The sequence below is a fragment of the Oncorhynchus tshawytscha genome, linkage group LG24 (genome assembly GCF_018296145.1).
Source record: "Oncorhynchus tshawytscha isolate Ot180627B linkage group LG24, Otsh_v2.0, whole genome shotgun sequence".
Taxonomy (NCBI): Eukaryota; Metazoa; Chordata; class Actinopteri; order Salmoniformes; family Salmonidae; genus Oncorhynchus; species Oncorhynchus tshawytscha.
In genome coordinates, this window is record NC_056452.1 from 23,430,530 (window position 1) to 23,458,487 (window position 27,958).

The following is a 27,958-nucleotide window of genomic DNA, read 5'->3' on the forward strand; positions in this document are numbered from 1 at the left end:
TATTAGACAGTAGGGGTTGTAATGTATTAGACAGTAGGGGGTTGTGGTGTATTAGACAGTAGGGGTTGTAATGTATTAGACAGTAGGGGTTGTAATGTATTAGACAGTAGGGGTTGTAATGTATTATGACAGTAGGGGGGGTAGTGGTGTATTAGACAGTAGGGGTTTGTAATGTATTAGAACAGTAGGGGTTGTGGTGTATTAGACAGTAGGGGTGGGTTGTAATGTATTAGACAGTAGGGGGTTGTAATGTATTAGACAGTAGAGGAAGTTGTAATGTATTAGACAGTAGGGTGGGTTCTAATGTATTAGACAGTAGGGGTGGTTGTAATGTATTAGACAGTAGGGGTTGTAGTGTATTAGACAGTAGGGGTGGGTTGTAATGTATTAGACAGTAGGGGTGGGTTTTGGTGTATTAGACAGTTAGGGGGTTGTGGTGTATTAGACAGTAGGGGTTGTGGTGTATTAGACAGTAGGGGGTTGTAATGTATTAGACAGTAGGGGTGGGTTGTGGTGTATTAGACAGTAGGGGTTGTAATGTATTAGACAGTAGGGGGTTGTAATGTATTAGACAGTAGGGGGGTTGTAATGTATTAGACAGTAGGGGTTATAATGTATTAGACAGTAGGGGTTTGTAATGTATTAGACAGTAGGGGTTGTGGTGTATTAGACAGTAGGGGTAGGTTGTAATGTATTAGACAGTAGGGGTTGTGGTGTATTAGACAGTAGGGGTTTGTAATGTATTAGACAGTAGGGGGGTTGTAATGTATTAGACAGTAGGGGTTAATGTATTAGACAGTAGGGGTTGTAATGTATTAGACAGTAGGTGGGTTCTAATGTATTAGACAGTAGGGGTAGTGGTGTATTAGACAGTAGGGGGTTGTGGTGTATTAGACAGTAGGGGGTAGTGGTGTATTAGACAGTAGGGGGTAGTGGTGTATTAGACAGTAGGGGGGTTGTGGTGTATTAGACAGTAGGGGTTGTGGTGTATTAGACAGTAGGGGTTGTGGTGTATTAGACAGTAGGGGGTTGTGGTGTATTAGACAGTAGGGGTGGGTTGTGGTGTATTAGACAGTTGGGGTTGTGGTGTATTAGACAGTAGGGGTTGTAATGTATTAGACAGTAGGAGGTTGTAATGTATTAGACAGTAGGGGTGGGTAGTGGTGTATTAGACAGTAGGGGTGGTTGTAATGTATTAGACAGTAGGGGGTTGTGGTGTATTAGACAGTAGGGGTTTGGTTGTAATGTATTAGACAGTAGGGGGTTGTAATGTATTAGACAGTAGGGGTTGTAATGTATTAGACAGTAGGGTGGAGTTCTAATGTATTAGACAGTAGGGGTTGTAATGTATTAGACAGTAGGGGGGTTGTAATGTATTAGACAGTAGGGTGGGTTCTAATGTATTAGACAGTAGGGGTTGTGGTGTATTAGACAGTAGGGGTTGTGGTGTATTAGACAGTAGGGGTAGTGGTGTATTAGACAGTAGGGGGTTGTGGTGTATTAGACAGTAGGGGAGGTTGTGGTGTATTAGACAGTAGGGGTTGTGGTGTATTAGACAGTAGGGGTTGTGGTGTATTAGACAGTAGGGGTTTTAGTGTATTAGACAGTAGGGGGTTGTAATGTATTAGACAGTAGGGGTTGTAATGTATTAGACAGTAGGAGGGGTTGTGGTGTATTAGACAGTAGAGGGTTGTAATGTATTAGACAGTAGGGGTTGTAGTGTATTAGACAGTAGGGGTTGCAATGTATTAGACAGTAGGGGGGTTGTAGTCTATTAGACAGTAGGGGTGGGTTGTAATGTATTAGACAGTAGGGGTGGTTGTGGTGTATTAGACAGTAGGGGTTGTGGTGTATTAGACAGTAGGGGTTGTGGTGTATTAGACAGTAGGGGGTTGTGGTGTATTAGACAGTAGGGGTTGTAATGTATTAGACAGTAGGGGTTGTAATGTATTAGACAGTAGGGGTTGTAGTGTATTAGACAGTAGGGGTTGTATGTAATAGACAGTAGGGGGTTATAATGTATTAGACAGTAGGGGTTGTGGTGTATTAGACAGTAGGGGTTGTAATATATTAGACAGTAGGGGGGTTGTAGTGTATTAGACAGTAGGGGGTTGTAATATATTAGACAGTAGGGGGGTTGTAATGTATTAGACAGTAGAAGTGGTTGTAATGTATTAGACCGTAGGGGGTTGTAATATTAGGCAGTAGGGGTGGGTTGTAATGTATTAGACAGTAGGGGTGGGTTTTGGTGTATTAGACAGTTAGGGGGTTGTGGTGTATTAGACAGTAGGGGTTGTGGTGTATTAGACAGTAGGGGTTGTAGTGTATTAGACAGTAGGGGTGGGTTGTGGTGTATTAGACAGTAGGGGGTTGTAATGTATTAGACAGTAGGGGGTTGTAATGTATTAGACAGTAGGGGTTGTAATGTATTAGACAGTAGGGGTTGTAATGTATTAGACAGTAGGGGTTGTAATGTATTAGACAGTAGGGGGTGGTTGTATGTATTAGACAGTAGGGGTTGTAATGTATTAGACAGTAGGGGTTGTAATGTATTAGACAGTAGGGGTGGGTAGTGGTGTATTAGACAGTAGGGGTGGGTTGTAATGTATTAGACAGTAGGGGTTTTATGTATTAGACAGTAGGGGTAGGTTGTAATGTATTAGACAGTAGGGGTTGTAATGTATTAGACAGTAGGGGGGTTGTAATGTATTAGACAGTAGGGTGGGTTCTAATGTATTAGACAGTAGAAGTGGTTGTAATGTATTAGACAGTAGGGGTTGTAGTGTATTAGGCAGTAGGGGTGGGTTGTAATGTAATGACAGTAGGGTGGGTTTTGGTGTATTAGACAGTTGGGGGGTTGTGGTGTATTAGACAGTAGGGGTTGTAGTGTATTAGACAGTAGGGGTGGGTTGTCAGTGTATTAGACAGTAGGGGTTGTAATGTATTAGACAGTAGGGGGTTGTAATGTTTAGACAGTGGGGTTGTGGTGACAGTATTATAATGTATTAGACAGTGCGGGGTTGTAATGTATTAGACAGTAGGGGTTGTGGTGTATTAGACAGTAGGGGTGGTTGTAGTGTATTAGACAGTAGGGGTTGTAGTGTATTAGACAGTAGGGGGTTGTGGTGTATTAGACAGTAGGGGTTGTGGTGTATTAGACAGTAGGGGGTAGTGGTGTATTAGACAGTAGGGGGGGTAGTGGTGTATTAGACAGTAGGGGGGTTGTAATGTATTAGACAGTAGGGGTTGTGGTGTATTAGACAGTAGGGGGTTGTGGTGTATTAGACAGTAGGGGGTTGTAATGTATTAGACAGTAGGGGGGTTGCAATGTATTAGACAGTAGGGGGTTGTAGTGTATTAGACAGTAGGGGTTGTGGTGTATTAGACAGTAGGGGTTGTAGTGTATTAGACAGTAGGGGTTGTGGTGTATTAGACAGTAGGGGGTAGTGGTGTATTAGACAGTAGGGGTAGTGGTGTATTAGACAGTAGGGAGGTTGTGGTGTATTAGACAGTAGGGGTTGTGGTGTATTAGACAGTAGGGGTAGTGGTGTATTAGACAGTAGGGGTTGTAATGTATTAGACAGTAGGGGTTGTAATGTATTAGACAGTAGGGGTTGTGGTGTATTAGACAGTAGGGGGTTGTAATGTATTAGACAGTAGGGGTTGTGGTGTATTAGACAGTAGGGGTTGCAATGTATTAGACAGTAGGGGGGCTTGTGGTCTATTAGACAGTAGGGGTGGAGTTGTAATGTATTAGACAGTAGGGGTGGTTGTAGTGTATTAGACAGTAGGGGTTGTGGTGTATTAGACAGTAGGGGTTGTGGTGTATTAGACAGTAGGGGTTGTGGTGTATTAGACAGTAGGGGTTGTGGTGTATTAGACAGTAGGGGTTGTGGTGTATTAGACAGTAGGGGTTGTGGTGTATTAGACAGTAGGGGTTGTGGTGTATTAGACAGTAGGGGTTGTGGTGTATTAGACAGTAGGGGTTGTGGTGTATTAGACAGTAGGGGTTGTAATGTATTAGACAGTAGGGGTTGTGGTGTATTAGACAGTAGGGGGTTGTGGTATATTAGACAGTAGGGGGGTTGTAATGTATTAGACAGTAGGGGTGGTTGTAATGTATTAGACAGTAGGGGTTGTGGTGTATTAGGCAGTAGGGGTGGGTTGTAATGTATTAGACAGTAGGGGTGGGTTTTGGTGTATTAGACAGTTAGGGGTTGTGGTGTATTAGACAGTAGGGGTTGTGGTGTATTAGACAGTAGGGGTTGTAGTGTATTAGACAGTAGGGTGGGTTGTGGTGTATTAGACAGTAGGGGGGCTGTAATGTATTAGACAGTAGGGGGTTGTAATGTATTAGACAGTAGGGGGTTGTGGTGTATTAGACAGTAGGGGTAGGTTGTAATGTATTAGACAGTAGGGGGTTGTGGTGTATTAGACAGTGGGGGTGGTTTTGGTGTATTAGACAGTAGGGGTTGTAATGTATTAGACAGTAGGGGTTGTAATGTATTAGACAGTAGGGGTGGGTAGTGGTGTATTAGACAGTAGGGGTGGGTTGTAATGTATTAGACAGTAGGGGTTTTAATGTATTAGACAGTAGGGGTAGGTTGTAATGTATTAGACAGTAGGGGGTTGTAATGTATTAGACAGTAGGGGTTGTAATGTATTAGACAGTAGGGTGGGTTCTAATGTATTAGACAGTAGGGGTGGTTGTAATGTATTAGACAGTAGGGGTTGTGGTGTATTAGGCAGTAGGGGTGGGTTGTAATGTATTAGACAGTAGGGGTGGGTTTTGGTGTATTAGACAGTTGGGGGGGTTGTAGTGTATTAGACAGTAGGGGTTGTAGTGTATTAGACAGTAGGGTGGGTTGTAGTGTATTAGACAGTAGGGGTTGTAATGTATTAGACAGTAGGGGTTATAATGTATTAGACAGTAGGGGTTGTAGTGTATTAGACAGTAGGGGGTTGTAATGTATTAGACAGTAGCGGGGTTGTAATGTATTAGACAGTAGGGGTTGTGGTGTATTAGACAGTGGGGGTGGTTGTGGTGTATTAGACAGTAGGGGTTGTGGTGTATTAGACAGTAGGGGTAGTGGTGTATTAGACAGTAGGGGTTGTGGTGTATTAGACAGTAGGGGTAGTGGTGTATTAGACAGTAGGGGGCAGTGGTGTATTAGACAGTAGGGAGGTTGTAGTGTATTAGACAGTAGGGGTTGTGGTGTATTATAGACAGTAGGGGGTTGTAGTGTATTAGACAGTAGGGGAGGTTGTGGTGTATTGGAGACAGTAGGGGTTGCAATGTATTAGACAGTAGGGGGTTGTAGTCTATTAGACAGTAGGGTGGTTGTGGTGTATTAGACAGTAGGGGTAGTATGGTGTATTAGACAGTAGGGGGCTGTAGTGTATTAGACAGTAGGGGTAGTGGTGTATTAGACAGTAGGGGGTAGTGGTGTATTAGACAATAGGGGAGGTTGTGGTGTATTAGACAGTAGGGGGTTGTAGTGTATTAGACAGTAGGGGTTGTTGTGTATTAGACAGTAGGGGGTAGTGGTGTATTAGACAGTAGGGGTTGTAATGTATTAGACAGTAGGGGGTTGTAGTCTATTAGACAGTAGGGTGGTTGTGGTGTATTAGACAGTAGGGGTAGTGGTGTATTAGACAGTAGGGGTTGTAGTGTATTAGACAGTAGGGGGTAGTGGTGTATTAGACAGTAGGTTGTAGTGGTGTATTAGACAGTAGGGGAGGTTGTAGTGTATTAGACAGTAGGGGTTGTGTAATGTATTAGACAGTAGGGGGTTGTAATGTATTAGACAGTAGGGGTTGTAGTGTATTAGACAGTAGGGGGTTGTAATGTATTAGACAGTAGGGGTTGTAATGTATTAGACAGTAGGGGTTGTGGTGTATTAGACAGTAGAGGGGGTTGTAATGTATTAGACAGTAGGGGTTGTGGTGTATTAGACAGTAGGGGTTGCAATGTATTAGACAGTAGGGGTTGTAGTCTATTAGACAGTAGGGAGTGGGTTGTAATGTATTAGACAGTAGGGGTGGTTGTGGTGTATTAGACAGTAGGGGTTGTGGTGTATTAGACAGTAGGGGTTGTGGTGTATTAGACAGTATGGGGGTTGTGGTGTATTAGACAGTAGGGGTTGTGGTGTATTAGACAGTAGGGGGGTTGTGGTGTATTAGACAGTAGGGGGGTTGTAGTGTATTAGACAGTAGGGGTAGTGGTGTATTAGACAGTAGGGGTTGTAATGTATTAGACAGTAGGGGGTTGTAATGTATTAGACAGTAGGGGGTTGTAATGTATTAGACAGTAGGGGTTGTGGACAGTAGCGGGGGTTGTAATGTAGACAGTAGGGGTTGTAATGTATTAGACAGTAGGGGTTGTGGTGTATTAGACAGTAGGGGTTGTGGTGTATTAGACAGTAGGGGTAGTGGTGTATTAGACAGTAGGGGGTAGTGGTGTGATTAGACAGTAGGGGAGGTTGTGGTGTATTAGACAGTAGGGGTTGTGGTGTATTAGACAGTAGGGGTTGTGGTGTATTAGACAGTAGGGGTGGGTTGTAATGTATTAGACAGTGGGGTGGGTTTGGTGTATTAGACAGTTGGGGGGTTGTGGTGTATTAGACAGTAGGGGTTGTGGTGTATTAGACAGTAGGGGTTGTAATGTATTAGACAGTAGGGGGTTGTAATGTATTAGACAGTAGGGGTTGTGGTGTATTAGACAGTAGGGGGTTTAGACAGTAGGGGTTGTGGTGTAATAGACAGTAGGGGTTGTGGTGTATTAGACAGTAGGGGTGGTGTATTAGACAGTAGGGGTTGTGGTGTATTAGACAGTAGGGGGTATGGTGTATTAGACAGTAGGGGTGTGGTGTATTAGACAGTAGGGGTTGTGGTGTATTAGACAGTAGGGGTTGTAATGTATTAGACAGTAGGGGTGGTTGTGGTGTATTAGACAGTAGGGGGTAGTGGTGGTGTATTAGACAGTAGGGGTTGTGGTGTATTAGACAGTAGGGGTAGTGGTGTATTAGACAGTAGGGGGGTAGTGGTGTATTAGACAGTAGGGGAGGTTGTGGTGTATTAGACAGTAGGGGTTGTGGTGTATTAGACAGTAGGGGTTGTTATGTATGGAGACAGTAGGGGAGTTGTAGTGTATTAGACAGTAGGGGTTGTAGTGTATTAGACAGTAGGGGTTGCAATGTATTAGACAGTAGGGGGGTTGTAACTAATAGACAGTAGGGGGGTTTAATGTATTAGACAGTAGGGGTGGTTGTGGTGTATTAGACAGTAGGGGGGTTGTAATGTATTAGACAGTAGGGGTTGTGGTGTATTAGACAGTAGGGGGTTGTAGTGTATTAGACAGTAGGGGTTGTAGTGTATTAGACAGTAGGGGTTGTGGTGTATGACAGTAATGGGTTGTGTATTAGACAGTAGGGGTTGTGGTGTATTAGACAGTAGGGGTTGTGGTGTATTAGACAGTAGGGGTTGTAGTGTATTAGACAGTAGGGGTTGTAATGTATTAGACAGTAGGGGTTGTAGTGTATTAGACAGTAGGGGGTTGTGGTATATTAGACAGTAGGGGTTGTAATGTATTAGACAGTAGGGGCGGGTTGTAATGTATTAGACAGTAGGGGTTGTGGTGTATTAGACAGTAGGGGGGTTGTACACAGTAGGGGTTGTGGTGTATTAGACAGTGGGGTTGTGGTGTATTAGACAGTAGGGGTTGTAATGTATTAGACAGTAGGGGTTGTAATGTATTAGACAGTAGGGGTGGGTAGTGGTGTATTAGACAGTAGGGTGGGTTGTAATGTATTAGACAGTAGGGGGTTGTGGTGTATTAGACAGTAGGGGTAGGTTGTAATGTATTAGACAGTAGGGGTTGTAATGTATTAGACAGTAGGGGGTTGTAATGTATTAGACAGTAGGGTGGGTTCTAATGTATTAGACAGTAGGGGTGGTTGTAATGTATTAGACAGTAGGGGTTGTGGTGTATTAGACAGTAGGGGTGGGTTGTAATGTATTAGACAGTAGGGGTGGGTTTTAGTGTATTAGACAGTTAGGGGTTGGTGTATTAGACAGTAGGGGTTGTGGTGTATTAGACAGTAGGGGTTGTGTGTATTAGACAGTAGGGGTTGTAGTGTATTAGACAGTAGGGGGGTTGTGGTGTATTAGACAGTAGGGGTTGTAATGTATTAGACAGTAGGAGGGTTGTAATGTATTAGACAGTAGGGGTGGGTAGTAGTGTATTAGACAGTAGGGGTGGGTTGTAATGTATTAGACAGTAGGGGTTGTGGTGTATTAGACAGTAGGGGGGTTGTAATGTAATAGACAGTAGGGGGGTAATGTATTAGACAGTAGGGGGGTTGTAATGTATTAGACAGTAGGGTGGGTTCTAATGTATTAGACAGTAGGGGGGCTGTAATGTATTAGACAGTAGGGGGTTGTAATGTATTAGACAGTAGGGTGGGTTCTAATGTATTAGACAGTAGGGGTAGTGGTGTATTAGACAGTAGGGGGTTGTGGTGTATTAGACAGTAGGGGGTAGTGGTGTATTAGACAGTAGGGGGTAGTGGTGTATTAGACAGTAGGGGAGGTTGTAGTGTAATAGACAGTAGGGGGGTTGTAGTGTATTAGACAGTAGGGGTTGTGGTGTATTAGACAGTAGGGGGTAGTGGTGTATTAGACAGTAGGGGTTAAATGTATTAGACAGTAGGGGGCTTGTAATGTATTAGACAGTAGGGGTTGTAGTGTATTAGACAGTAGAGGGTTGTAATGTATTAGACAGTAGGGGTTGTGGTGTATTAGACAGTAGGGGTTGCAATGTATTAGACAGTAGGGGGTTGTGGTCTATTAGACAGTAGGGGTGGGTTGTAATGTATTAGACAGTAGGGGTGGTTGTGGTGTATTAGACAGTAGGGGTTGTGTGTATTAGACAGTAGGGGTTGTGGTGTAATAGACAGTAGGGGTTGTGGTGTATTAGACAGTAGGGGTTGTGGTGTATTAGACAGTAGGGGTTGTGGTGTATTAGACAGTAGGGGTTGTGGTGTATTAGACAGTAGGGGTTGTGGTGTATTAGACAGTAGGGGGTTGTGGTGTATTAGACAGTAGGGGGTTGTAGTGTATTAGACAGTAGGGGGTTGTAATGTATTAGACAGTAGGGGTTGTGTGTATTAGACAGTAGGGGTTGTGGTATATTAGACAGTAGGGGGCTGTAATGTATTAGACAGTAGGGGCGGGTTGTAATGTATTAGACAGTAGGGGGTTGTGGTGTATTAGACAGTAGGGGTTGTGGTGTATTAGACAGTAGGGGTTGTGGTGTATTAGACAGTAGGGGTTGTAGTGTATTAGACAGTAGGGGTTGTAATGTATTAGACAGTAGGGGTTGTAATGTATTAGACAGTAGGGGTTGTAATGTATTAGACAGTAGGGGTTGTGGTGTATTAGACAGTAGGGGTGGGTTGTAATGTATTAGACAGTAGGGGTGGGTTTTGTGTATTAGACAGTTAGAGGTTGTGGTGTATTAGACAGTAGGGGTTGTGGTGTATTAAACAGTAAGACAGTAGGGGTTGTAGTGTATTAGACAGTAGGGGTGGGTTGTGGTGTATTAGACAGTAGAGGGGTTGTAATATATTAGACAGTAGGGGTTGTAATGTATTAGACAGTAGGGGGTTGTGGTGTATTAGACAGTAGGGGTTGTAATGTATTAGACAGTAGCGGGGTTGTAATGTATTAGACAGTAGGGGTTGTGGTGTATTAGACAGTGGGGTGGTTGTGGTGTATTAGACAGTAGGGGTTGTAATGTATTAGACAGTAGGGGGGTTGTAATGTATTAGACAGTAGGGGTGGGTAGTGGTGTATTAGACAGTAGGGTGGGTTGTAATGTATTAGACAGTAGGGGGTTGTAATGTATTAGACAGTAGGGGTAGGTTGTAATGTATTAGACAGTAGGGGGTTGTAATGTATTAGACAGTAGGGGTTGTAATGTATTAGACAGTAGGGTGGGTTCTAATGTATTAGACAGTAGGGGTGGTTGTAATGTATTAGACAGTAGGGGTTGTGGTGTATTAGGCAGTAGGGGTGGGTTGTAATGTATTAGACAGTAGGGGTGGGTTTTGGTGTATTAGACAGTTGGGGGGGTTGTGGTGTATTAGACAGTAGGGGTTGTAGTGTATTAGACAGTAGGGGTGGGTTGTAGTGTATTAGACAGTAGGGGTTGTAATGTATTAGACAGTAGGGGGTTGTAATGTATTAGACAGTAGGGGTTGTGGTGTATTAGACAGTAGGGGTTGTAATGTATTAGACAGTAGCGGGGGTTGTAATGTATTAGACAGTAGGGGTTGTGGTGTATTAGACAGTGGGGGTGGTTGTGGTGTATTAGACAGTAGGGGGTTGTGGTGTATTAGACAGTAGGGGGTAGTGGTGTATTAGACAGAAGGGGTTGTGGTGTATTAGACAGTAGGGGTTGTAGGTGTATTAGACAGTAGGGGTAGTAGTGTATTAGACAGTAGGGGTTGTGGTGTATTAGACAGTAGGGGGTAGTGGTGTATTAGACAGTAGGGGTTGTGGTGTATTAGACAGTAGGGGTTGTGGTGTATTAGACAGTAGGGGGGTTGTGGTGTATTAGACAGTAGGGGGTTGTGGTGTATTAGACAGTAGGGGGGTTGTGGTGTATTAGACAGTAGGGTGGGTTCTAATGTATTAGACAGTAGGGGTGGTTGTAATGTATTAGACAGTAGGGGTTGTGGTGTATTAGGCAGTAGGGGTGGGTTGTAATGTATTAGACAGTAGGGGTGGGTTTGGTGTATTAGACAGTTGGGGGGTTGTGTGTATTAGACAGTAGGGGGTTGTGGTGTATTAGACAGTAGGGGTTGTAGTGTATTAGACAGTAGGGGTGGGTTGTGGTGTATTAGACAGTAGCGGGGGTTGTAATGTATTAGACAGTAGGGGTTGTGGTGTATTAGACAGTGGGGGTGGTTGCAATGTATTAGACAGTAGGGGGTTGTGGTCTATTAGACAGTAGGGGTGGGTTGTAATGTATTAGACAGTAGGGGTGGTTGTGGTGTATTAGACAGTAGGGGGGGGTTGTGGTGTATTAGACAGTAGGGGGTTGTGTGTATTAGACAGTAGGGGGGTTGTGGTGTATTAGACAGTAGGGGTTGTGGTGTATTAGACAGTAGGGGGGCCAGGTGTATTAGACAGTAGGGGGTTGTGGTGTATTAGACAGTAGGGGGTTGTGGTGTATTAGACAGTAGGGGGTTGTGGTGTATTAGACAGTAGGGGGTTGTGGTGTATTAGACAGTAGGGGTTGTGGTGTATTAGACAGTAGGGGGTTGTAATGTATTAGACAGTAGGGGGGTTGTGGTGTATTAGACAGTAGGGGGGGCCAATGTATTAGACAGTAGGGGGTTGTAATGTATTAGACAGTAGGGGGTGTTGTAATGTATTAGACAGTAGGGGTTGTAATGTATTAGACAGTAGGGGGCTGTAATTTATTAGACAGTAGGGGGGCTTGTGGTGTATTAGACAGTAGGGGGTTGTGGTGTATTAGACAGTAGGGGGTTGTGGTGTATTAGACAGTAGGGGTGGTTGTGGTGTATTAGACAGTAGGGGGGGGTTGTGGTGTATTAGACAGTAGGGGTTGTGGTATATTAGACAGTAGGGGGGTTGTAATGTATTAGACAGTAGGGGCGGGTTGTAATGTATTAGACAGTAGGGGGTTGTGGTGTATAGACAGTAGGGGGGTTGTGGTGTATTAGACAGTAGGGGGGCTGTGGTGTATTAGACAGTAGGGGGTTGTGGTGTATTAGACAGTAGGGGGTTGTAATGTATTAGACAGTAGGGGGCTTGTAATGTATTAGACAGTAGGGGTGGGTAGTGGTGTATTAGACAGTAGGGGTGGGTTGTAATGTATTAGACAGTAGGGGGGGCTGTGGTGTATTAGACAGTAGGGGTAGGTTGTAATGTATTAGACAGTAGGGGTGGGTTGTAATGTATTAGACAGTAGGGGGGTTGTGGTGTATTAGACAGTAGGGGGTTGTAATGTATTAGACAGTAGGGGTGGGTTGTGATGTATTAGACAGTAGGGGTGGGTAGTGGTGTATTAGACAGTAGGGGGGTTGTAATGTATTAGACAGTAGGGGTGGGTTGTAATGTATTAGACAGTTGGGTGGGTTGTAATGTATTAGACAGTAGGGGTGGGTAGGTAAAACAGCAGGTGGTGTGGCTGAATCTAGTGATAACTTGCTGTCTGGCTGGGCTGTGCAATTTACATGATCTTTTTTCATCCACAACATGCTCCTTCAGACAAATTACAGAAGTTTCACTAAATACAATACACATTCTATTTCTATTTCCTTGTGGAGTTGTAATTCCGTTTGGAATGCTAGGAACAATGAAGACGTCCTTCCCTCTGTGCAGGATGTGAGTTCCTGTCTTCAGTGGCCAAGTATTTTTTAAGACATCTGTGGGGAAAGAGAGAGAGAGAGAGAAAGAGTGTCAGATAATGTGAAACCCAATCTCTTTTTTATTTTTCTTTACCCACCACCAAAGTGATTACGTTTATTAGAAACCTCTTCAAGTAATTGTGGCTCAGTAGAGCAAATATTCAATTAAAACAGACAATTGAATAAGTGTGATTCCTCCAGTTCGACCAACATAACCTTGATGCATGTCTCCCCTCTATTAAATTAGAGAGAGAGAGAGAGAGAGAGAGAGAGAGAGATGCGATTTCCAAACCTTCCATAACAAAGCCATCACCTACAGAGAGATGAACCTGAAGATTTGTCCGAGCAAGCTTGTCCTGGGGCTCTGTTCACAAACACAAACAAACCTCACCAAGCCCCAGGACAGCAACACAATTAGACCCAACCAAATCATATGATAAGAAAAAGATAATTACTTGACACATTGGAAAGAAAGTATTATCAAGAAAACAGAGCAAACTAGAATGCTATTTGGCCCTAAACAGAGAGTACACAGTGGCAGAATACCCGACCACTGTGACGGACCCAAACTTAAGGATAGCTTTGACTATGTAGACTCAGTGAGCACAGCCTTGCTATTGAGAGATGCTGCCGTAGGCAGACCTAGCTCTCAAGAGAAGACAGGCTATGTGCACACCGCCCACAAAATGAAGTGGAAACTGAGCTGCACTTCCTAACCTCCTGCCAAATGTATGACCATATTAGAGACACATATGTCCCTTAGATTACACAACCCAGAACATTTTTGAAAACAACTTACATTTTGATACACTCCAAAACCTATTGGGTGGAATACCACACTGTGCCATCACTGCAGCAATATTTGTGACCTGTTTCCAAGATGGCGCCATAGGAGATAGCTGCCGTTTATTGGGCTCTTAATCAACCATTTTATTTTGTTTGTTTTTTCACATTGTTTGTAATTTATTTTGGACATAATATTGCTGCTACCATCTCTTATGACCGAAAAGAGCTTCTGGACATCAGAACAACGATTACTCACCTTAAAGTGGACAAATCATTTTTCTTTAATGAGTCGGATGAGAGGGATTTAGTCCAGACACCCGAACAGGCCTTCATCCCCGTCATTCGCTGGAGAATGAGACAGAGGTTTCATGGAAGGAGATCGGGGTGCCTTGTGAGGATCCGCCGATGAGTGGGTAATCTGCCTTTGTCATAGGAACTACTGGTCAATGTACAATCACTCGATAATAAAGTGGACGACCTACAAGCACATATATCCTACCAACATCCTTTCGATGGCATTGAGGAGTACACCACATCATTCACTGGCTTCCGCCATGCTGATCCTCAACACAGGGAACCCTCAGGGCTGCATGCTCAGTCCCCTCCTGTACTCCCCTGTTCACTCATGACTGCACAGCCAGGCAGGACTCCAACACCATCGTTAAGTTTACCGATGACACAACAGTGGTAGGCCTGATCACCGACAATGACGAGACAGCCTATAGGAAGGAGGTCAGAGACCTGACCGTGTGATGCAAGGACAACAACCTCTCCCTCAACATGATCTAGACAAAGGAGATGATTGTGGACTACAGGAAAAAGAGGACCGAGCACTCCCCCATTCTCATCGACAGGGCTGAAGTGGAGTTGAGAGTTCCAAGTCCCTTGGCATCCACATCACCAACAAACTAACATGGTCCAAGCTCACCAAGACAGTCGTGAAGATGGCACGACAAAACCAATTCCCACTCAGGAGACTGAAAAGATTTGGGTCCTCAGATCCTCAAAAGGTTCTACAGCTGCACCAGTGAGACCATCCTGATGGGTTGCATCACTGCCTGGTATGGCACTGCTCAGAGGCACTACAGGACATCCAGGACCTCTATACCATGCAGTGTCAGAGGAAGGCCCAAAAAATTGCCAATGTCTCCATCCATTCTATTCATAGACTGTTCTCTCTGCTACCTCACGGCAAGCGGTACCCGAGTGCCAAGTCTAGGTTTAAGAACCTTCTAAACATCTTCTAACCCCAAGCTATAAGATTCCTGACCAAATGGTTACCCAGATTATTTGCAGTGCACCCCCCCCCCCCCTATTTTATGCTGTTGCTACTCTCTGTTGTTATCTATGCATAGTGTTGTGTCTTTGGCTATGACGGATTAAGTGATATGACATGCTATTCTATAAAATAATTTCTCTGTAATTAATATTACCTGATTGAGCTAATCATGTAAATGTAATTAACTAGAGAGTCGGGCACCAAAAAATAATATTTATAGAGCTGTTATCTTCCAAATAAACTCTTAAAGACCTAGTAATATTTTACATCAATAGCAGTCAATATTAATCGTCATCTTAATTCAGTCTCATCTGAAAGTTGTAAATTCTTGGTTATCTGCACGAACCCTGGCTAACAATTTGAATCAGCAATACAAAATTGAGTTTAATCATTTATTTATTAAATACCTAACTAATCACACAGAATAACACATACACATAATTAAATCATAACTTGATTACAAATGACGTCATAAAGGAAAACGTCCCTAGCGGGCGGAACAGATATGACAGCTTTTTACACAACAGAAAAGGGGCTGGGTTTGAGTGAAGGAGCGGGAAGACTGAGGAACTAAGGCCAAAGCTGTGCTATCGTAAATACAGTATCTTATGCATTCTAAATTACCGCCCATTTGGAAAAGGAAAATGCAATAAACATTTACTCTGAGCTGCGCATCGGTAGGTTGGTGGTAGATGGAAGGCCGTGTTGCCCAACCGAGTCCTTTGAAGAATGTCTCTTGTTGTCAATTGGTTACATTGTAGTAACGTCATTGGTTGATAGACGGGATACTCTGTCTGTTACTTCCTAACCCTCGTTTGCATCTGCTGTTGCTAACTCAACGGCTAGGAGGTATCAATTCTGTAGTAAATAAAAGTTCAAAGTTCATAACATTCGCAACCAAAGCTCACGCTGATGTTGGCTTCGTTCTGTAGTTATTATCTGAAACATTCTGACATCGGATCATCGTCCTCACGTCCTCGGAACAGGAGGTTACATTGTCGTCAAGGGCTTATACAGGAAGGGAGAGGAGGCCGTGTTTGAATTTTTTTTATAGCCCATGTCCCTTCACAGGGGCCTGTCACTGATTGAGCAGAGCCCTATCTTATGAAAATCTCACATTTTAGAAGCTAAAATCACATTTCATCCCATCACGAATGATTTCATATTCAAACATTTAAATTGAACAACAATTCCATGTGAATCCGATAGCTCTGATGTGTAGACTTTCCACTGTAGAGTTTATGTCATCTTATCATTGATGAGAATGTCTCAGATGACAACCAAACTGACATCATATTCATTAAGTACCTCCGCATATGTTCCACTGGTGTCACGCCATAGAGAGGCTTTTATTCTCTATTTTGGTTCGGCCAGGGTGTGACTAGGGTGTGCATTCTATGTTCCTTATTCTATGTTTTTGTATTTCTTTGTTTTTGGCCGGGTATGGTTCTCAATCAGGGACAGCTGTCTATCGTTGTCTCTGATTGAGAACCATACTTAGGTAGCTCTTGCCCACTTGGGTTTTGTGGGTAGTTGTTTTCTGTTTTTGTATTCTGTACCAGACAGAACTGTTTCGGTTTCGTTCATTCTCTTTTGTTGTTTTTTCATTCAGTGTTCAATTCATAAATGAAGATGAACACGTACCACGCCGCACCTTGGTCCTCACCTTCTTCAACCCACGACAGCCGTTACAATTGGTCGGATTACCAGAATATAGTTCATTTCCCCCCACCTTCTGATGTTCCCAGAATCTCTATGTTAACCAAGGGTTTTGCAAATGTAACCTCAGTAGGGTAGAGAGAGGAAAAAGGGGGAAGAGGTATTTATGACTGTCATAAACCTACCCCCAGGCCAACATCATGACAATAGCCACTTTACTAACTCTACCTACTTGTACATATTTCCTCAATTACCTTGACTAACCAATGCTTTGTTGGGGAACCCCCTGTATATCGCCTCGCTATTGTTATTTTACTGCTGTTCTTTAATTATTGTTTCTTTCTTTTATTTTTATAGGTATTTTTCTTAAAACTGCATTGTTGGTTAAGGGCTTGTAAGTAAGCATTTCACTGTTAGGTCTACACCTGTTGTATTAGGCGCATGTGGCAAATAACATTTGATTTGATTTGAAGGAAAGGGCAACCAGTGTGTAACAAACACCATTGTAAATACAACCTATAACTATTTGCACATCGTTATAACACTATTATAACACGGATTAGTATGGCAATAACACTGTTTATTATGGTCATAACACTGTTTATAGCCATAATATGACATTTGAAATGTCACTATTCCTTTGGAACTTTTGTGAGTGTAATGTTTATGTAAAACAAAAATGTATTTGTTTATTTCACTTTTGTCCATTATCCATTTCACTTGATTTGGCAATGTAAACATATGTTTGCCATACCAATAAAGCCCTTTGAATTGAATTGATAGAGAGACACACAGAGAGAGAACAAAATAGAGAGAGAGCGAGACAGAGGCAGAGAGAGAGAGAGAGAGAGAGCAGAGAGAGAGAGAGAGAGAGAGAGAGAGAGGCAGACAGACAGACAGACAGACAGACAGACAGACAGACAGACAGACAGACAGACAGACAGACAGACACAGACAGACAGACAGACAGACAGACAGACAGGCAGGCAGGCAGGCAGAGAGAGGAGGCAGAGAGAGAGAGAGACAGACAGACAGGCAGAGAGAGACAGAGGCAGGGAGAGAGAGACAGACAGGCAGAGAGAGAGAGAAAGACAGACAGAGACCGACAGAGGCAGAGAGAGAGAGAGAGAGACAGAGGGAGAGCAATAATTCAAACTGGACTGTGTGTATGTGTGCTAACTTGACATGGTATTACATGTTATCTATGCTCTTCCATAGGACCAATTGTTACTATCACCTTCATAGCACCATAGAGCAGCCCTAACAAAGAGCCAAAACCTTGTCCTGTAACCGGTCTTATCTCTTTAGCAACACAGGCTAGCCGTTTTGTGCCCTATTGAAATGTCGTCATTAGCAACACAGGCTAACTGTTTTGTGCCCTATTGAAACATCGACGTTAGCAACACAGGCTAACTGTTTTGTGCCCTATTGAAACATCGACGTTAGCAACACAGGCTAACTGTTTTGTGCCCTATTGAAACATCGACGTTAGCAACACAGGCTAACTGTTTTGCGCCCTATTGAAACATCGACGTTAGCAACACAGGCTAACTGTTTTGTGCCCTATTGAAACATCGACGTTAGCAACACAGGCTAACTGTTTTGCGCCCTATTGAAACATTGACGTTAGCAACACAGGCTAACTGTTTTGTGCCCTATTGAAACATCGACGTTAGCAACACAGGCTAACTGTTTTGCGCCCTATTGAAACATTGACGTTAGCAACACAGGCTAACTGTTTTGTGCCCTATTGAAATGTTGTGGTTAGCAACACATGCTAACCGTTTTGTCTCTACCTCTGTGTGTTGCAGTGCCGTCATTTTGGGGCTAGTGAACTCAGCGTGGAACCTGTGCTCCGTGGGGAAGAGGCAGTCTCCCATCAACATCGAGACCAGCCACATGATCTTTGACCCCTTCCTCACGCCCATCCGGCTCAACACGGGAGGACGCAAGGTAAATAAACACTCAACAATGTTACTCTCAGGGTGCGTCCATAATGTCACCATATTCCCTATATAGTGCACTTACTCTGGGCTCTGGTCAAAAGTAGTGCTCTAAATCCAGAATAGGGTGTTATTTCAGACGCAGTCTTATTGGCTGAGGTGATGGATGTTGCTGTATTGTCGGTTCCCTTCTGCTTTGTTTGGGGAACATTGTGTGGTTCTACAATGCTGTTGTATGGTTTGTTTGGCAACATGACATGTAAGGATCCCTGATCAATGTTGCTGGCTAAACGCTTCACTGATTTTTATCCCACTGTTTGTCACAGTGGAGTTCTTTACAGAGGATCCCGATGGCTTTCTAATTCATGGATTCAACTCTACATTGGCAGGATTTAACCATAATACATATTGCTTCACACACACACAGTAATCTGTTACCACCACAGAGGACAAAACACAATCCCTTGTGAGGGATTACCATGAAACACAACACACACACTCATGAATTACCATATGACATTTGTGTTCCTAGTTGCCATAGCGTAGAAACAACAATAGCAAAGTGTGGTACCCCAATGCACCCAGTGCCATATAATAACAGATCATTTGAACATGGGTGGAGACAGGATGTGCTCCAGAGTTCATGGTTCCATGTTCAGGTGATTACTATTATGAGGGTGTGTTTACGTGCCAGGGGTTGGTACAGGGTTACCCCGGGCCATTCCAGGGGAAACATGGGCATGGGCACCCATAAAGATTATGAGAGAGAGACTGTAATCCACATATACTCTGTTCAATTGCAACGCCTATTACTAGCCGGTTCAACCTCTCTTTCGTATCGTCTGAGATCCCCAAAGATTGGAAAGCGCCACGGTCATCGCCCTCTTCAAAGGGGAGACACTCTAGACCCAAACTGTTATAGACCTACAGTTGAAGTCGGAAGTTTACATACACCTTAGCCAAATACATTTAACTCTGTTTTCACAATTCCTGACATTTAATCCTAGTAAAAATTCCCTGTCTTAGGTCAGTTAGGATCACCACTGTATTTTAAGAATGTGAAATGTCAGAAGAATAGTAGAGAGAATTATTTATTTCAGCTTGTATATCTTTCATTACATTCCCAGTGGGTCAGAAGTTTACGTACACTCAATTAGTATTGAACCTGATATGGTTCTCAATCAGAGGCAGGTGTTAGTCATTGTCTCTGATTGGGAACCATATTTTGGTAGCCTGTTTTGTGTTGGGTTTTGTGGGTGATTGTCCTTAGTGTCCTTGTTCCTGTCTCTGTGTTAGTTTACACAAGTATAGGCTGTTTCGGTTTTCGTTAAGTTATTTGTTTTGTAGTGTTTATAATTGATTCGTGTTTTACATTTGTTTATTAAACATGGATCGAAATCTACACGCTGCATTTTGGTCCGACTCTCCTTCACCACAAGAGAACCGTTACACAATTAGCCTATCAGAAGCTTCTAAAGCCATGACCTAATTTTCTGGAATTTTCCAAGCTGTTTAAAGGCACAGTCAACTTAGTGTTTGTAAACTTCTGACCCACTCAATTTGTGATACAGTGAATTGTAAGTGAAGTAATCTGTCTGTAAACAATTGTTGGAAAAATTACTTGCGTCATGCACAAAGTAGATGTCCTAACCAACTTGCCAAAACTGTAGTTTGTTAAAAACCTCTTAAGGAGGCTACGAATTTTCGCAGCTTTTTGTTAAAAATCGCACAACATTTCAGCGTCCTGCTACTCATGCCAGGAATATAGTATATGCATATGATAAGTGTGTGTGTATAGAAAACACCCTGAAGTCTCTAAAACTGGTTAAATCGTGTCTGTGGCTAGAACATAACGTGTTTAGGAGTCAAAATCCTTCGAAAAACTGCTCACCAAAAATACAAAAATAATATCCATCCGCCAGTCAATGTATTGTCTAAGGCTGAAGAAAATACATGTCAAGCCCCTGTAAACGCCTACAGCTTCCACACGATGTCGCCAATGCTGTCATTTAGGGGCTGCTTTATCCTTGGTTTGGAAACGTGACGCATTTCCTTTCTTTGGGCTCACCACAGGATGTTTTGAATGTGAAAACATGGACGATGATTTCAAGACTTGCTGCTATCGAATACAGATCGCCCCGTGATCAATTTAATAGATTATTAACGTTTATTAATACCTAAAGTTGGTTTAGAAAAGTAATTTGAAGTGATTTGTAAAAGTATATAGGTAACTTTTGTAATTTTAAAAAGTGACGTTGCGTCATGTAAAGGGGCATTTTTCTGGATCAGACCGGTCTTCAGCAAATCACATTTTGGGTATACAATGACAGATTTAATCGGGAAAAAGACCCAATTGTGATGTTTATGTGACATATAGGAGTGCCAAGAAAGAAGCTCGTCAAAGGTAATGAATGTTTTATATTTTATTTCTGCGTTTTGGGTAGCGCCGGCTACTGCAAAATCTGTTGTTTTGTTGACGGTCTGGTATTCTGGGGGTGCATGCTATCAGATAATAGCTTCTCATGCTTTCGCCGAAAAGCATTTTACAAATCTGACTTGGTGGCTAGATTCACAACGAGTGTAGCTTTAATTCACTACCTTGCATTTGTGTTTTAATGAAAGTTTGAGTTTTATCGAAAACAATAGGTGGCGCTCTAAAATATCCGCTGATTTGATCCCGCCACAGGAACATCCTCCCTAACAAGTTTTAACAAGAAGTTTGTGGATTGGTTGAAAAAAGAGTTTTAATGACTCTAACTTAAGTGTATGTAAACTTCCAATTTCAACTGTATATCCATCCTGCCCTGCCTTTCTATAATCTTCGACAGCCGAGTTAACAAATAGATCACTGACCATTTCTAGTCCCACCCTACCTTCTCCAATATGCAATCTGGTTTCCGAGCTGGTCATGGGTGTACCTCAGCCACACTCAAGGTCCTAAATAATATCATAACCGCCATCGATAAAAGACCGTCTTCTTCATTGACCTTGCCAAGGCTTTCGACTCTGTCAATCACCGCATTCTTATCGGCAGACTCAACAGCCTTTGTTTCTCAAATGACTTCCTCGCCTGGTTCGCCAACTACTTCTCAGATAGATTTCAGTGTGTCAAATCGGAGGGCCTGTTGTTCGGACCTCTGGCAGTCTCTATGGGGATGCCACAGGGTTCAATTCTTGTGCCGACTCTTTTCTCTGTATATATCAATGATGTCGTTCTTGCTGCTGGTGATTCTCTGATCCACCTCGCAGACAACACCTTTCTGTATACATCTGGCCCTTCTTTGGACACTGTGTTAACAAACCTTCAAATGAGCTTCAATGCTGTACAACATTCATTCCGTAGCCTCCAACTGCTTTTAAATGCTAGTAAAACTAATGTCATGCTCTTCATCCGATTGCTGCCCGCAACTGCCCGCCCGACTAGCATCACTACTCTGGACATTTCTGACTTAGAATATGTGGACAACTACAACTAGGTTCTGGTTAGACTGTAAACTCTCCTTCCAGACTCACATTAAGCATCTTCAATCCAAAATTAAATCTAGAATCTGCTTCCTATTTTGCAACAAAGCATCCTTCACTCATGTTGCCAAACATACCCACGTAAAACTGACTGTCCTACCGATCCTTGACTTTGGCGATGTCATTTACAAAATAATCTCCAACACTCTACTCAGCAAATTGGATGTAGTCTATCACAGTGCCGTCCATTTTGTCACCAAAGCACCATATAGTACACACTACTGTGACCTGTATGCTGTCGTTTGCTGGCCCTCACTACATATTCGTCGCCAAACCCACTGGCTCCAGGACATGTATCAGTCTTTGCCAGGTAAAGCCCTGCCCTATCTCAGATCACTGGTCACCATAGCAACACCCACCCTTAGCATGCGCTATTTCACTGGTCGTCCCCAATGCCAACACCTCCTTTGGCCTCATTTCTCTGCTGCCAATGACTGGAACCAATTGCAAAAATCACTGAAGCTGGAGACTTATATCTACCTCTCTAACTTTAAGCATCAGCTATCAAAGCAGCGTACCTATCACTGTACCTGTACATAGCCCTTCTGTAAATAGCACACCCAACTACCTCATCCCCATATTGTTACTTATCCTTTTGCTCTTTTGCACCCCAGTATCTCTACTTGCACATCATCATCTGCACATCTAATCACTCCAGTGTTAATGCTAAATTGTAATTATTTTGCCTCTATGGCCTATTTATTGCTTTACCTTCCTAATCTTACTACATTTGCACACACTGTATATATATTTATCCCATGTGTAACTCTGTGTTGTTGTATTTGTCGCACCACTTTGCTTTATCTTGGCCAAGTCGCAGTTGTAAATGAGAACTTGTTCTCAACTGGCCTACCTGGTTAAATAAAGGTGAAATAAAAAAAATAAAAAAATAAACTGGAGTGAGAGAAAAATAGCAGAGTTGAATCAGAATCACCTTCATTCACTAACAACATTTACAGGTAGGGGGAGAGTGGGGTAAGTTGAGAACATTTACAGGTAGGGGGAGAGTGGGGTAAGTTGAGAACATTTACAGGTAGGGGGAGAGTGGGGTAAGTTGACAACATTTACAGGTAGGGGGAGAGTGGGGGGGAGAGTAAGTTGACAACATTTACAGGTAGGGGAGAGTGGGGTAAGTTGACAACATTTACAGGTAGGGGGAGGTAGGGGGAGAGTGGGGTATGTTGTTGACAACATTTACAGGTAGGGGGAGAGTGGGGTAAGTTGACAACATTTACAGGTAGGGGGAGAGTTGACAACATTTACAGGTAGGGGGAGAGTGGGGTAAGTTGACAACATTTACAGGTAGGGGGAGAGTGGGGTAAGTTGACAACATTTACAGGTAGGGGGAGAGTGGGGTAAGTTGACAACATTTACAGGTAGGGGGAGAGTGGGGTAAATTGACAACATTTACAGGTAGGGGGAGAGTGGGGTAGGGGGAGTTGACAACATTTACAGGTAGGGGGAGAGTGGGGGGAGAGTAAGTTGAGCCTTTTACATTCAGCTTCACTATGTCAAGTGAAATATAATATCCTTTCTAACAAAGATATCAACATATATTTCAGGATGTTGTGTGTCCCTACAAATAATCACAATTCATGTAAACATTCCTTTTTTGATAATATCGTTTGTGTAAAAATAAAAACTGGTCTCTTAGCATAACTTCCCCTGGGTAAGGACAGCTACACTGTACTGAATGAAATAGTACCACTACCTTTTTAAAAACCATCTCTGTCTTTATTTCCCAAACACAATTCAATTCAACACAATCACAATAGCTTTTTAAAATATTTTAATCATTTTAAGCATCTTTTAACACAGGCTTAACACCTGACAAACACTTTGTACTTTATTAAACACTTTTTACATAGGCCAGGCCCTGTTGTGGGAGAGAGGGAGGAATGGAGGGAGAGAGGGAGGAAGGGAGAGAAGGATAATTTGTCGAGCTAGAGGTCACACAAAGACAAGGTTTGTAATACATTTGAAGCAGCATGCAGAGCACAAGTGTAGTACTGTAGAGCCTGCTAGTTACTACTCTTGTCAAACAGCCCTTTTGGCTGTTATGTGAATTTGACAGATTCCTAGTCTCACAGAAGTTCACTGAACGCTTTGGTAGCAACTCAATGAAACCTTTTCATGTCTCAAGAGAGAATGTTTTCAAGTCAAAAGTAATTTAGGGCTTTGGTGTCTCCACGGGGCTAATCTACTCTGTGTTTCCATCTCTCAAAGCATCAGAGCTGTCTGCACCGGACAGTCTGATTCACCTTGTCAATGCTGCTGAACACACGCGCATGCACGCACGCACGCACGCACACACACACACACACACACACACACACACACACACACACACACACTAGTCTCTGCACCGACCTCACCTTGTCAGTGCTGATTCCTCCCTGATCAGTGTGTGTCAGTTTGGCAGGCTGTCAGCCTTGGCCAGATACACAATGTACAGCACTAAACAGCTCTGAACTGCTTCACACAGCACCATAGTCCCCTCCAAGCTCATCACAAAGCTCAGGACCCTGGGACTGAACACATCCGTCTGCAACTGGATCCTGGACTTCCTGACGGCGTGCCCCCAGGTGGTGAGGGTAGAAAACAACCCATCTACCACGCTGACCATCAACACGGGGCTCCTCAGGGGTGTGTTCTTAGTCCTCTCCTGCACTCCCTGTTCACTCCCGACTGCACACAACTCCAACACCATCATCAAGACTACAGGAAATGGATGGGTGTGCACGCCCCATTCACATCGACGGGGCTTTAGTGGAGCAGGTCAAGAACTTCAAGTTCCTCGGTGTCCACATTACTAATTAACATGGTCCACACACACGACAGTGCCTCTTTCCCCTCAAGATGATGAAACTATTTGGCATTGGCCCTCAGATCCTCAGAAACATCTGCATCATGTAGAGCATCTTGACTGACTGCATCAGCGCTAAAGAGGGTGGTGCGTACAGCCCAGTACATCCCTGGAGCCGAGCTCCCTGACATCCAGGACCTCAGAGAAAGGCACGAAAAAAATAGTTTACGACTACAGCCAAAAAAAAACAAGCAATAGAGTGTTCTCTCTGCTAGTAAAAGCATCATGTCTGGAACCAGCAAGACCCTGAACATCTTCTACCCCCAAACCATAAGACTGCTAAACAAGACTGCTAAATAGCTAATCAAGTGTCACTAATCAAGAATCCGGACTACCTGCATTGACCCTTCGTGGCACTAACTCTCTTTCTCTTCCACTGACTTAATACACACACACACACACACACACACACACACACACACACACACACACACACACACACACACACACAACACACACACACACACACACACACACACACACACACACACACACACACACACACACACACACACACACCACATACACTCACACACACATAACATGCGCACACGTGCATGCTGATGCCACACACACACACACACACACTTTCACGTACGCTGCTGCTACGGTCTATTATCTATCCTGTTGCCGAGTCACTTTAACCCTACCTGTATACATAGCTTCCTCAATTACCTCGTAACACTGCACATCAACTCGCTACTGGTGCTCCCTGTATGTAGACATATTATTTTTATTTTTGAGTTATTGTTATTCAGTGTGTATTTATTCCTTGTGTCACCATTTCAATTTTTTTATACAAATATATATCTTTAACTCTGCTGGAAAAGGCCCTGTAAGTAAGTAAGCATTTCACTGTTAGTCTACACCTGTTGTTTATGAAGCATTTCACTGTTAGTCTACACCTGTTGTTTACTAAGCATTTCACTGTTAGTCTACACCTGTTGTTTACGAAGCAATTCACTGTTAGTCTACACCGGTTGTTTACGAAGCAATTCACTGCTAGTCTACACCTGTTGTTTATGAAGCATTTCACTGTTAGTCTACACCTGTTGTTTATGAAGCATTTCACTGTTAGTCTACACCGGTTGTTTACTAAGCATTTCACTGTTAGTCTACACCTGTTGTTTACGAAGCATTTCACTGTTAGTCTACACCTGTTGTTTATGAAGCATTTCACTGTTAGTCTACACCTGTTGTTTATGAAGCATTTCACTGTTAGTCTACACCTGTTGTTTTTCACTGTTAGTCTAGCATTTCACTGTTAGTCTACACCTGTTGTTTACGAAGCATTTCACTGTTAGTCTACACCTGTTGTTTACTAAGCATTTCACTGTTAGTCTACACCTGTTGTTTATGAAGCATTTCACTGTTAGTCTACACCTGTTGTTTACGAAGCATTTCACTGTTAGTCTACACCTGTTGTTTATGAAGCATTTCACTGTTAGTCTACACCTGTTGTTTATGAAGCATTTCACTGTTAGTCTACACCTGTTGTTTACGAAGCATTTCACTGTTAGTCTACACCTGTTGTTTACTAAGCATTTCACTGTTAGTCTACACCTGTTGTTTACTAAGCATTTCACTGTTAGTCTACACCTGTTGTTTATGAAGCATTTCACTGTTAGTCTACACCTGTTGTTTACTAAGCATTTCACTGTTAGTCTACACCGGTTGTTTACTAAGCATTTCACTGTTAGTCTACACCTGTTGTTTACATCTGTTGTTTAAGCATTTCACTGTTAGTCTACACCTGTTGTTTATGAAGCATTTCACTGTTAGTCTACACCTGTTGTTTATGAAGCATTTCACTGTTAGTCTACACCTGTTGTTTATGAAGCATTTCACTGTTAGTCTACACCTGTTGTTTACTAAGCATTTCACTGTTAGTCTACACCTGTTGTTTACGAAGCATTTCACTGTTAGTCTACACCTGTTGTTTACTAAGCATTTCACTGTTAGTCTACACCTGTTGTTTACGAAGCATTTCACTGTTAGTCTACACCTGTTGTTTACTGAAGCATTTCACTGTTAGTCTACACCTGTTGTTTACGAAGCATTTCACTGTTAATCTACACCTGTTGTTTACATTTCACTGTTAGTCTACACCTGTTGTTTATGAAGCATTTCACTGTTAGTCTACACCTGTTGTTTATGAAGCATTTCACTGTTAGTCTACACCTGTTGTTTATGAAGCATTTCACTGTTAGTCTACACCTGTTGTTTATGAAGCATTTCACTGTTAGTCTACACCTGTTGTTTATGAAGCATTTCACTGTTAGTCTACACCTGTTGTTTATGAAGCATTTCACTGTTAGTCTACACCTGTTGTTTACGAAGCATTTCACTGTTAGTCTACACCTGTTGTTTATGAAGCATTTCACTGTTAGTCTACACCTGTTGTTTATGAAGCATTTCACTGTTAGTCTACACCTGTTGTAGCGCAACGGTCAAACAATCTCACTAGAAAATATTCATATTCATGAAATCACAAGTGAAATATAGTGAAACACAGCTTAGCCTTTTGTTAATCACCCTGTCATCTCAGATTTTGAAATTATGCTTTACAGCGTTTACAAGCGTTTGTGTAAGTTTATCGATAGCCTAGCATAATATTATGTCCAGCTAGCAGCAGGAAGCTTGGTCATGAAAATCAGAAAAGCAATCACATTAACCGTTTACCTTTGATGATCTTCGGATTTTTTCACTGACGAGACTCCCAGTTAGAAGGCAAATGTTCCTTTTGTTCCATAAAGATTATTTTTATACCCCAAATACCTCCGTTTGTTTGTCACGTTATGTTCAGAAATCCACCGGAAATAGCGCTCACTACAATGTCGAAAATTATATCCATAATATCAACAGAAACATGGCAAACGTTTTTTATAATCAATCCTCAAGGTGTTTTTCAAATATCTATCGATAGATAATATATCAACCGGGACAGTTGGCTTTTCAGTAGGACCGGGAGGAAAAATGGCTACCTCTCACTTTTACGCAAGAATCACTCTGAGAGCCATCAGCTGGCAACTTACGCAATGTGTTCGTTTACGCTCATTCTTCAACATAAAGGTGTGAAACTACGTCTGAAGGCTGTAGACACCTTAGGGAAGATGTAGAAAAAGGAATCTGGTTGATATCCCTTTCAATGGGCAATACGGATGCATAGAAACACAGGGGTTTCAAAATAAGAGACACTTCCTGATTGGATTTTTCTCATGATTTCGCCTGCAATATCAGTTCTGTTATACTCACAGACAATATTTTTACAGTTTTGGAAACTTTAGAGTGTTTTTTATCCTAAGCTGTCAATTATATGCATATTCTAGCATCTGGTCCTGAAAAATAGGCAGTTTACTTTGGGAACGTTATTTTTCCAAAAATAAAAATTGTGCCCCCTTGCTTCAAGAGGATAATTATTAAGTGAAAACAAGGAAGGAAAGATAAAATATGTTTTCTCTCT

General features: G+C 42.6%; 1 protein-coding gene across 1 annotated transcript in view; it reads left to right on the forward strand.

Moving 5' to 3' along the window:
• Positions 1-27,958, forward strand: part of LOC112223387 (carbonic anhydrase-related protein 10-like) — a 263,879-nt gene that overhangs the window by 14,737 nt on the left and 221,184 nt on the right. Inside the window, exon 2 of the mRNA XM_042305232.1 lies at positions 17,976-18,117. Coding sequence (XP_042161166.1) covers positions 17,976-18,117 — 142 coding nt within the window. The remainder of the gene's footprint in view (positions 1-17,975; positions 18,118-27,958) is intronic.